Below are 12,262 nucleotides of genomic sequence, written 5' to 3' on the forward strand. Positions count from 1 at the left end.
GAAAGAGAGAGAGAGAGAGAGAGAGAGAGAGAGAGAGAGAGAAGTAGATGAAAAGAGGCCCTAACTTGGGATCTGAGGATCTGGGCCCAACTCACAGCTCTGACGTGTCTTAGCTTAGACTGGAGTCTAGTCAAATCACTTAATCTCTCTGTCCCCCTCTAAAACAGGGATAATAAAACATGCTCTTTTTTCTATGCAACAGCTGGTTAGAGGAAAGTCCCCGGCAAACCTTGAAGTGCCAGAGAACTAGTGAATCTGAGTGTTTGTTTCCAGGGCCCCTGTACCTGGGATTGCCTCCCTCCCTTCTCCACTCTCCAGCCCCACTCCAATGCCAAATGGCGCCCACAGGAAGCTGCTCCTCACTAAAGGCCTCCAGGGTTACTACGCATTGGTTCTCCCCATTTGAGTCTTTGAGAACCCCATGAGGACAGGAAGTGGGCATTCTTTAACCATTGAGTCTTCCCCCAAAATCTACTGAGCACAGTATATATAGAACACTTGCTAGACCTGGACAGGGGTGTAGGGGGCAGGTGGGGGTGTCTTGCTCAGTCAAGGTGTGGCCTTGGTGTTCAGAGACTTCATCATTTACTAGAGAAATAAAACACAAAGTATTCTGTGATGTCCATGGTGAAATGCCATCACTGATGGGGGCAAGATATGCGGAAGGAAGTGTCATTGGAGCTGAACTTTGCAAGAGTAATGAGACAGCCAGAACCAAAGAGTGGCCATTCTTCATCAGCTCTGCAGAAGGCCAACCGTGGTGTCATTTGTGGTTCGGCCCTGTGCTGGGAGGGAGGGTGGGCTAACACATTGAATGGCTGCGGAGCCCCTGCCTATGGGGAAAGCTCCTGGGCTGAATGCTGAGAAACTTCAGTTCAGTAGGGATCATCATCAGGGTCCCAGAAATCAATGTCACAAAGGCAAGAGGGTGAGGCATGGCTAGATGACAGTTTGTCTGAAAACGATCTGGAGCCTAAGTGAGCCTATGAACCAGTAATGTTACATGGTAGACAAAAGAGGTCATTAAACAATGGGCTGCACTAGGAAAGAAAGTCCCCAGAAGGAGATACAAAGTGCTCTTAAACTCTGCACATCTAAAGTCCTGCATTCAGTTGTGGGCAGCCCAATGTAATAAAGGCTCTCAGAGATTGGCAGGAAGCCAGAGGATGACGGGCCTTGAGTACATGCCCTATGAAGGCCAAGGTTGAAAGAACCATCCATGTTTAGTTTAGATAAAAGATTCAGCTTGCATACAGGTCAGACTAGACAGCCAATGGACGGCCCTTCTGACTCAATTTTGGTGATTCTTCAAACAGTGAAAAGTGAATGGTGAGTGGTGAAGGAGGGAAGGAAACGGCTGTTTCAAGAAATTTAGCTGTGAATGTGGAAATATGTTTAACCTGATTGTACATTTCTGACCTATATCAGATTTCTTGCTATCTTAGGGAGGGAGAAAAATTTGGAACTCTTATCTTATAAAAAATGAATGTGGAAAAATATTTGTATGTGTAATTGGAAAAAAATAAAACACTATTTACAAAAAAAGAAATTTAGCTGTGAAAGGGAAGAGAGATAGAGGCCAGAAGCTGGGCTAAAGCTTTGGGGAGCTTTTGGGAGGAAGTTTGAGGCTTTTATTAGACTTGGGGAGACCTGAAATTACTTGTAGGTGGAGGGAAGGTGCCAGCATTGAGGAAGAGATTGAACACACAAGGGAGAGGAACAAGGCCTTAGAGGAAGGAGAGGAAAGGGGTAATGTGGATTAGCCAGGCCAGGAAGAGGGAAAGAGAATACAGGAGAGTCGTGCTGTGAAGGTGTGAGGGATGGAGGATCGTGGAAAGGGAAGGCATCTCAGCTACTTTCTATTGTCCCAGGGAAGTGGGAGGTGGGCTCATCTCTTGATGTGTGAAGCTATATGTCATCAATGTAAAGGGAAGTGAGAGGAATTAGCATGTTCAAAAAAACCCTGTTTGACTGAATGGACAGCTAGAGCTAGGCCAACTGGCCAGGCCCTTGTGGGAGAGGTGGCAGCCACAACACTCCTACCTAGCTCTTAGCCTTCCCCCCTCCCTGTATTTACTCACTACAGACCAGTGAGAGCAGAGTTCACTTCGTGGTCCTGAGGCCCCGAGACAGCCTGATCATGGAGATGGAGACAGACTCAGGCAGCTCGAGGCCCAGCAGAAACGGGGGCAGGAGCAGTGAAAGTGATAGCAGCAGGGGCACCAGCAATCACATCAGCCTCAGCCATGGGAACAGCCCTCCCCCAACTTCAGTTCCTCAGTGGAAACCTGAACTGGGGCACTACCCACGGCCCCTGGCTTTCTACCAGGTAAGTTTCAACCTGTATTTCCATTACCCCTTAAAAGCCCAGGATAGAACATCAAACACCCTGGGGGGTAATTCTTGGTTCTACAAGGTCATTCTCCAGTCTGGGCCTCAGTTTCCTCCTTTGTAAAATGGTAGCCAGTTCTCTTCTAGTTCTGTATCCCATGATCCCATAATCCTCTAATACTGCCAGTCAGCTGGGGGGGCAGGGGATGGACTGGCTCCACTCAGAAGGCCCCCTTGGTTCTGGGTTGGAGGCCTGTGCTTAGAGACCCAGTTGACCCTTCTAGCTTATCACATTATAAGCCTGGGTCATCCAAGAGAAGGTGGTCCCTCAAGTTTCCTCTGTTCTTTTGAGGATCCCCCTGCTGGCTTCCTGAGCCAGGAGAAGACCCTCACCATAAGGAAAGACGTGAAACAGTCCCTGGGCATCACGATTGGGGGCGGCCGGGAAGGCAAACACAGTGTGCCCATCTATGTGACCAGCGTGCAGCCTGTGGGCTGTCTTTGCCGGGATAGCCGCATTCAGAGAGGTAACCGGGAGAAAGGCGGGGGCAGAGTGGGGAAGGGAACAGGACACTGCCTTCAGTTCTCAGACCCATTTCTCTGGCCCTCAGGCCATCCAGCACTTTCCTCTCTGGTAGCTCATCCTACCTGAGGCCAGCATGCACTAGCTATGTGACCGTGGGTGAGTGATCTCAGCTTCCTACATCTGTCAAGTGAGGAGACTTAACCCAAGAAGCTAAAGTTGGCTCTTTGTAAATTCTACCCATTTCTGCCAGCTTGGCCTTCTGGGGACAAACAGAGCCCTTCAACCACTGGAGAAGAGTGTGGGCGAGCCACCCATACTCATCCCTCCCCCTCAGCCTGGAACCTTCTCTTCTTCAGCCGAAATATTCCCAGTTCCTTCAAGTATATGTGTAGGGGCAGGGGAGGTACTGGGAGAAGCGTAACATAGACAAGTGTAACCCAGTGGGGTGGAATAGGGACAAAGAGGGAGCCAGCAGCCCAAGGATTCTGTGGCCATTAAGACAGAATAATCACCTCAGTACAGTTATCCTTTCCACATAGAAGGTGTTAGGGGCACAGTGCCCCCGTGATCTGCAAAATCCACATCAAATTTTTTGGCCCTGAATTACTATGGTATTAAAAGATAAGATTGGGTCAGGTAGGTGGCACAGGGAATAGAGCACTGGCCCTGGAGTCAGGAGGACCTGAGTTCAAATCCAGCGTCAGACACTTAACACAAAAACTAGCCATGTGACTTGGGCAAGTCACTTAACCCCAATTGCCCTGCTTTCCCCCCCTCCAAAAAGGAAAAAAAAAAGATAAGATATATTGATATTATACAACATTATACATATATTTTAGGCATTTCTGAGTTTCCAAACTTTTTCTGTGTCGTCTGCTGGCCTTTGTATGTCGTCTGTGCCTTCCGCAAAACTACCCCAAAATTCCCCTTTAATTTATGCCAACCCATAATGTAGCGAAACCGTGATGTCCCCATGTGGCAATGTGGAAGAGATCACTGTGCTCTGCACAACTCTCTAAGACCCCAAGTTCTCAGCATCTGGGCTATAGTTGTCAAGAACATGGATCGGGAACCAGGAGAGGTTCTGGGTTTGTACTTTACTCTGTATGATATCCAAACAGCCACTCCACTTTTTGGGGCTCCTATAAAAGTCCAAAAAGTTTGGACTAAAGGATGTCTGTCGAAGCTGTGTTTACTTCTAAGCCCCATGAGATTAAAATTTTCCGGGTACAGGGGTGCACTCAACTTTCCAATGGGGCTAGTACCCTAGTCACCTCCGTCCACAGTGACTTCTCCTGTTCTAGTCTTCCTCACCTCCACCCACACACTCACCCACTCCTCCACTCTGCAGGTGACATTCTCCTAAGCATCAATGGCATAGACTTGACATCGCTCTCCTACCAAGAGGCAGTGGCAGTCCTCAAGTCCCAGGCAGCCTCTACTATCATCGTCCTGAAAGCCTTGGACATCCTGATGCCACCTGTGAGCCTGGAGCCTTGGGCAGGTGGCCAAGAACCGCCCAGGGAGTATGGTTCCAGCTGGTCTCCCCTCTGGCTATCGTGGCTGGGGCTCCCCAGGTGAGAATGGGACAGAACCTCTGCTGTTCTGAATAGGACCTTCTGGTCTGACTCCAAACCAACATATCAAGTGGCTTGGCCCATGATTTCTTCCTACCCATACCCCAGTTTCCTCAGCCATCAAATAGGCCAAGAAGCCCTACTTTGTTCTGGAGTAACTTGATGTTTGGGAAATGCACCACTCCTGTCTGAAGCATTTTCCTTCCCAGAAATCCCTGTCAGCACCATTCCAAGTAGGAGGAATTCCCTATCCATCCCTTTCCCCTATCTGTCAGCAACCCCAGTAACTCAGTGGCGGTGGTCCAGAGGATATGGAAGCAATACTTCTCCCAGACAGTGCCATGACTAAGTTCTTTGGAGCTGGGCCTGCCTCTAAAGTACAGGCCATATGTGAGCTTACCTACTGGAGGATAAGGGAGGGGTCTGAGACACCTTAGAGAAAGCAGCCAGGCCAGTCCCTTCATTTTACAAAGGAAGAAACTAAGGTTGGAGGTGAGGGGTAGAAGGAAGAGGCCTGTTTGGTCTAAATCTCTCAACTAGAAAGTAGCAGGGATGATAGTGAGTTTCTGGTCCAGACCCCAGGTCTAGTTCCCTGATGGCCCTCCTTTCCCCTTTCACCTTTCACCCTTCTAGCCATCTATAAGTGGTGAAATAGCATTTCTTTCCTCAGTGATCTGCATTTTGAGCCATCCTGTGACTTTTCCCCCTTCTCCCAAGCCCCCTCCAGAGTGATTTTGACAATGTCCCCAAAAACAAATCCCTGTGTCTTGGAGAAGCTGGGATGAGTTGCACTAGCTTTCAGCCTGGCTTCCTTTTCCCATGATGCCTCCTGTCCCTTGTGGTTCCTTGGTGGAAAGAGTAGGGAGAAAGAAAGGGCAGACAGGAGGGAAAGGACAAATGTGTGAAATTTGGAGGACTCAAGGTCAAATCCCAGCTCTGCCCCTTCCTTCCTGGGTCACCTTGGACCAGTCATTTTCCTTCTCTGTAAAATTAAAGAATTGAACTTAGTAACCTCCAAGGTATCTCCTGGTCCCAGTGTTGTAGGTGGAACATGGCCAGGGCATTTCCTCAGAGACAATGCCCAAGCTGAGGGGCAGGGGGTGGGTAGGGTCCTTCCACACTATCCCACTCATTTTTTTTATGAGCAATTGGGGTTAAGTAACTAGCTCAAGGTTACACGGCCAGTTATTTCTGGATGTGGTGCTAAGTGTCAGAGCCCGGATTTGATCCCTAGGTCATCCCAACACTGGAGCTGGTGCTTTTACTTGCTGAGCCACCTGGCTGCCCTATCCCACTCATTTTACAAAGGAAAAAACTGAGATCCAGAGAAAGGGTGCTGATTACCACTCTGAGCCTGAATGAGCTCAAGAAGCAAAATGACCTACCCAAGGCCACACAGGCAGTAATTGGACCTGGGAGCCAGGGTTCCTCTATGCCCAATGTTCATATAAAGTCAGTTATTATTATTGCTTTTGTCTGACTTTGGGGTTACAATGGGGGAGACATTCCCAGTGAGGAAGCTCCCTCTGCCATGCAGACCAGCATCTGCTCCGAGAGGCTGAAAAAGCCCTCTGCCTATTTTACCTTATTTGTACCTCACTGTACCCCTGTAAGTACTAGGGTCATTATTATCCCCATTTTGCAGATAAGAAAATTAAGGTTCAGGGAAGCTTGTGATTTGCCTAGGGCCACACAGCTAGTGTGTGTGTGTGTGTGTGTGCGCGTGTGTGAGAGAGACAGAAACAGAGAGGAGAGAGACAGAGATAAAGACAGAGACACAGAGAGAGACAGAGAGAGGAGAGAGAGAGAGAGAGACAGAGAGAGAGACAGAGATAGAGAGAAACAGAGATACAGAGAGGGAAAAGAGAGAAGGGAGGGAAAGGGAGAAGAGAGAAAGAAGGAGAGAGGGGATAGGGAGAGAGAGAAGGAGAAGGAGAGAGAGGGAGAGGGAAAGGGGGAGAGAGAGGAGAGAAAGACACAGAGATAGAAACAGAGAGAAGGAGGGAGAGAGAGGGGAAGAGGGAGGAAGGAGAGGGAAAGGGAGAAGGGGGCTGAGATTTGAACCCAAGTCTTCCTGACTCCACGTGGAAACCCCCTACTATGCATCCTGCTTTATTAGCCTCAGGGGGCCACATTTTCCTCAACTGTCAAATTATGGGTTTGGACAAGACAGTCTCTAATGACGCTTTGAGGCCCAAAGACCTTCATTTGACAGTCCCCTTTGGTGAACGCTACTCAGCAGCTGGACAGAGCCTAAGCCTAAGTTCCACGGCCAGGGAACTTCAGCAAATAAGGAATAATGATGCCATCTCTTTCGTGGTTTCTTCCTCTTCAGTGCCCTCCATTTGTGCCAAGATGTTGTGTTGAATAAGAACACTGATGAGACCTGGGGCTTCAGCATCGTAGGGGGCTTTGAGGCATCCAAAGGCAACCAGCCCTTCTTTATCAAGACCATTGTGCCTGGCACCCCAGCCTTCCGGGATCAAAGACTAAAGTAAGTATGCGGGGCTCCTCCCCAGGAACTCTTAACAACTCTGTCTCCTCCTCCTTCCCATTCATACTGCTGCCACTGGAGGGTAGGGCCTCATTACCTGTGGCCTAGTCTATTCCAAGGGCCTTTTCATTGATTACCCTGTCTCAGGTCTGAGTCTGTTACTCCCCTGCTCAAGAATTTCCAGTGCCTCCCTCTTGCCTCTAGGATCCAATACAAAACTCCTCAGTTTGGCATGTAAAGCCCTTCACAACAGGGCTCCAATCTACTTTTCTTTTTTTCTTTTGTACTTGAAAAAATTGTATTTTTATTCTTAACTTAACACCAAAAAAGAGGATTTCCATACATGTAGCAGAATGCAAAAAAAAAAAAAAAAAGAAATCTCTGTGAAACTGTGAATCTCTCTTTCATGCCACTTGCTTTGAAAAAAAAGTAGACAATAAATTCCACATTACTTTTTAAACTGCCTTCTTTGTCTGTGTCTCCCTCTGAGCTTCCTTGTGTACATTTTGAAAATGTTTCAATGACCCCCTTTTGGGGGGAGCATCACTATCGGTACCACACACACACACACACACACACACACACACACACACACACACGATTAAAAAATGAAAGGGGAAAAACACTTGTAATAAGGATAGCAAAATGAAAGCCCTTGGTGACCACGCCCCCTATTGGCTGCCCCATGCTGTACCCTGAGTCCACCGACTCTGTGGCCTCCGGAGATGTCGTTAACCATCATACTACTCAGAGTTCTTAAACCTTTAAAGTTCTCTTCCTTTAAAGTGTTGTCCTTATATGAACAATTGCTCTCCCTATTCCTATCACCCGGGATCCTCTGAAATTCTCTCTTTCATCATTTCACATGGTTTGATCCTATGCTGTTCCATTCCCATTGCACAACCACCCAATTGATGGGCAGTACCTTCTAGGTTAGCTCTTTGCTTTGCTTTTTTCATTTTTAATCCCCTCTTTGGGATCTGGGAGTTTGTTTTGCTTGTGACTTTTCCCTCCCCAGTATTAACACTCTTGGCCAATTCCATATCCCTGTTTATTTCCCTGAACTAAGTCTGAGGTATTTCTACACCAAACTGTGTTTGTTCAACCTTCCTTTACTCATTTCAGATGAGAGTAAGGTTCACCTAAAGCCACTCTCCAACCCCCTTCTTCCATGTTTGTATACTTTTCTTCTCAGTCAACCAAATTATAAGAAACTAGTTACATTCCCTTCTTCTTCCTTTCTATACTGGTGTATTCCTTTTACCCTCCTTTCTCATTCCTCTGACCAGACTCTCAGAACAGGATTAATCTACACCCTTAGGACCTCTATCTTTTCTTATTTAAAAAAAGTTCTGAAGGGATTCTTGTTTCTTGTCTCTCATTAGAATGTTAGCACTGCATCATCATACTACCCCCTTCTGGTTACTCAAATGTTTACTTTTCTAGGTTTTTCTTTTAACTCTTTGGTTTATATTTCAAAAGCTCCTACTCAGTTCTTGTCTTTTCATCAGAAATGCTTAGAGGTCCTTTCTTTCATTGAAAGTCCATTTTGGGGGCGGCCAGGTAGCACAGCGAATGAGAGCACCGGCTCCAGTGTTGAGAAGACCTGGAGATCGAATCCCGGGCTCAGATACTTAGCACCACACCCAGAAATAACTGGCCGTGTAACCTTGAGCAAGTTACTTAACCCCGATTGCTTTAAAAAAAAAAGTCCATTTTGCCCCTGTAGGACTATATTCAGCTTTACATGGAAAGTTATTCTTTGATATATAAACTTAAGAGTCTTAGGGAGTTGTCCAGAAGAGGTATTAGAATCAGGCACTCTGACTTTTTCCATTATGTTTGCTATGCTGACTGAAGCACCCAAAAGAAACACATTTCAAATACACTCAGACCAAAATATCAAGCATAACTTTAGCCTTCCTCTCCCTGCCTCTCCTGATTTCCTTTGGCTTTCTCTGTTAGTAGGCCTTGCTTAACTCTTTGGCTGCCATATATCCAGGGAAGGCAGAACATTAGCCTTCCTCCCCTTCCTGAGTTCCTCCTTGAGTCTGTTCTGGTCAGAGATTCTAGCAGATTGGCTGCCCTTTGCTGTACTCTGAGTCCATTGACTCTTATTATGGTTCTTCTTCCACCAAAGACTGAATAACAACCTTTCAGAAATTATAGAAGGAACACCTGTGTGAGCAGCTGGTTATTGCTAGATGGCTTTCACCAGTCTGAACCTCAGTTTCCCCATGTGTCAAATGAGGAGGTCAGACTTAATATCCTCTGAAATCCCTTCAAAATCTAGAATTAGGATTCTATGTATGTGACCTTGGGTAAGTCACTTCCCCTTCAATGGGCTCTGAACCTTTCTTGTCTCATGGACCCCTTTGGTGGACTGAGGAGACCCCTTCTCAGAATCATCCATAATCTCTCTAGGGCAGCTGGTAGGGCTCAGCCTATTACCTCTCCTCTTCCCTTCCCCTCCCCTGCCTTCCCCTCTTCTCCTCTCCTCTCCTCTCCTCCCTTTTGGGATGGCTTTTCCTTTCAGCACTCCTACTCCCCTACCAAGAGTCAGGAAAACCAGCAGCTAAGAGGAGGATTCTGCAGGATTCATTCAGCCCCCTCATTTTTACACATAAGGAAACTAAGGCAAATGTCATATACAGGAGGTAAATCCTACCTCAGACACTTATTAGCTGAGTGACCTTGGACAAGTTGCTCTGTAAAGAGAAGAGGTTGCACCCGGTGATCCATAAGGCCCCTTCTAACTCTAGAGCTATGAGCCTATAAGGGAGCTAGGAATTTCCTTGAGTTCGAACCCCAGTACCACACTGTCACAAGATAGGATCATAGGCTTATCCATTTAAACCTGGAAGAGGCTTTTGTCATCACTAGTTCAACCCTCTCATTTTACAGCTGAGGAAACTGAGGCCCAGACTTACCTAGGGTCCCATAGCTAGTAAGCTTCTGAGCCAGGATTCAGTCTCAGCTTTTCTGATTCTAAATCCAGTGTTCCCTACATCTGGATTGTCCAGAAGGCAAACTGAGGTCCAACTATACTGGCACCTTCAACCAGTGGCCTGAGGGAGGGCCGGAATCAGAATTATTCTAGGACTGAATTGAATATGTGACGGAAAAAGTAATTCGAAACAGAAAGTGCCAGGACATCAGAATAAGATTGGAGACCCTTAGCCATAATCTGTTCAACCCCCTTGCTTTACAGTTGCAGAAACTGAAGCCCAGGGAAGGGATGGGAAGAAACTCGTCCAAACTCACACTCCAAAGTGGGTTAAATGCATATGATTGGAGGTTAGACTGTTCAGGTCCATGCCCATTCCAGTTCTGATCTTCTGGGATTCCATGGTTGGAACACCTGCATGTAAATGATATGCAAATTTCCCTACCCAACAATTGTTGCCCCGGTAGCAGCTGGTTTACCCCTCAGGACATTGTCAGTGGAGTTCACTCCCCGTGGATGACTGGTGCCGACCAGTGATTCTCTTAGTGTGTGTGTGTGTCTCTGTCCCCCTCCAGGTGTGGTGACGAGATCGTGGCTGTAAACGGGATGCCGGCCGCCGGTATGAGCAATGCCCAGCTGATCCCCATGCTGAAAGAACTCCGGAACCGAGTGGCCTTGACTGTGGTGTCCTGGCCGGGCAGCCTGGTTTAGAGGATCCATCCAAGGCCCTTCTGGCTCCAGCACTCAGGACCAGCGGAGGACCGTGGACAACAGAGAGGCCCCCCTTCCATCGGGTAGCACCCCTTCTCGATCACGTGGACCCCACTGTTTGTAATGTCACAAGAACTCTAAAGAGGACAGTGTCAGTGCCCCTGCCCTGAGTCATCAGGGCCCCTAGTCCTGGGGCTCCCCAGAGGGAGGGGACCAGTCAGAGCCCTCCCCACCACTTTCTCTATCACTCACCTTGAGCCAGTTTATTTCTGTCTTCAGAGACTTTCTGGTGCTTATTTGTTCTTCCACCACCTCCCATTCCTGAGCATATCCCTCACCCCAGCACGTCACACGCACCCCCATTTGACCAAGTTTGGGGAAAGGGCTCAGTCCCTCAGCTCAAGACTGGACCAACTTGTCTTCTGAACGTGACTTGATTTGAGGCTTGGAGAAAATCTCTCCTTGACAAAGTGGAAGGCAAGGCTTCCCATAAGAGTGTCAGGGTGCAGACATAAAACCCTTCTGCCTTCCCTCCTTCCCTTTCTCCTTCCCGCCTTCCCTCCCACCCTTCTTCCTTCTCTCCTTCCCTGGGTCCCTCCCTCCCTCCTGCTTTCCCACCCCCTTCCTTCCTTCCATCCCTTCTTCTCTTCCCCCTTTCCCACCTTCGTACCCTTCTGCTATTCCATTATCCTTCCCTCAACCGTATCCACCCTCCTTTCCTACTCCCTTGACTCCTTCCTTCCCTTCCATCATCCCCATACTCCCTCACTCACTTGTTCCCTCCCAAAGGGCTCCCATTGCCCCCCCTGGTTCCCACCCTCCCTCCCTCTTTCCCACCTTCCTTCCCTCCTACTTTCATTCCCCCCGTGCCTCTTTCTCTCCCTCCTCTCCCTCTTCCCTCCTTCCCTCTAGTTTACTTTCCTTCCTCCCCTCCCTCCCTCCTTGCTGTTCCCCAATATCCCTACTGCTTGATTGTCTTCTCCCCTCACCCCCTCATCCCTAGCCAGTGCTGTCCTGACACCTCGCCCCCATTTTTTGAGGATCCAGAGTAAAAGCTTCTCTACTCTCCCTGGGCCTGCACAGCTGCCCCTCCTGCAGGCCTTTAAACACGCACTGTCTCCTGCATAAGAATTTCTGCCCTCTCTCCAGGCAGCTCCTGGGGCTGCACTCCAGCACTAAGTTGCAATTTTGAGCCCTGAAGGGGACAGTCTAGGACAAATCTCCATGTGGTGCAGATTTGGTGAGGGGCACGCTTTTGTCAGCTCCTGGAGCTGTAGCCCAGATCTAGCCCAGATCTATAACCTTGAGCCCTGGGGCCTACAAAGGGCCCATTAGACAGCTACCCATAGTCTTGTGTGTGTGTTGGGGTGGGCAGAGGTAACACCCTCTAGAAGTTGGACACTGGTGTACACCAAGCTGCCACTGTTTACCCTGTCAAGTACTGACGAGGTACTTATTCTCTGTGCTTGGTCAGAGCTGACTCCTTCAAGGTACCAAGATCCAGCTGAAATCTAGCTGGGGTGGGCAGGGGCTGGGCAAGCAACACAAGAGCCCAGGGATCCAAGTAATTTAGGACCACCCCGCCCCTCCCTTCCAAGGTGGACATTGGGAAGAAACTATCAGATCAAGACAACCAGGGGTCAGGGGCAGGCAGAGAGGGGATCTGAGAAAGCAGT

The 12,262-nt window shown here is 48.4% G+C and overlaps 1 protein-coding gene across 1 annotated transcript in view; it reads left to right on the forward strand.

Moving 5' to 3' along the window:
• Positions 1 to 11,357, forward strand: part of LOC138177336 (ligand of Numb protein X 2-like) — an 80,669-nt gene extending 69,312 nt beyond the window's left edge. Inside the window, exons 6-10 of the mRNA XM_069108483.1 lie at positions 2,087 to 2,329; positions 2,684 to 2,858; positions 4,209 to 4,434; positions 6,770 to 6,928; positions 10,451 to 11,357. Coding sequence (XP_068964584.1) covers positions 2,087 to 2,329; positions 2,684 to 2,858; positions 4,209 to 4,434; positions 6,770 to 6,928; positions 10,451 to 10,586 — 939 coding nt within the window. The 3' untranslated portion in view covers positions 10,587 to 11,357. The remainder of the gene's footprint in view (positions 1 to 2,086; positions 2,330 to 2,683; positions 2,859 to 4,208; positions 4,435 to 6,769; positions 6,929 to 10,450) is intronic.
• Positions 11,358 to 12,262: the final 905 nt, after the last annotated feature.

Source organism: Petaurus breviceps, unplaced genomic scaffold (genome assembly GCF_028583685.1).
Source record: "Petaurus breviceps papuanus isolate PSGF00001 unplaced genomic scaffold, PetGlider_PUasm1.0 90386, whole genome shotgun sequence".
In the NCBI taxonomy this organism is placed as follows: domain Eukaryota; kingdom Metazoa; phylum Chordata; class Mammalia; order Diprotodontia; family Petauridae; genus Petaurus; species Petaurus breviceps.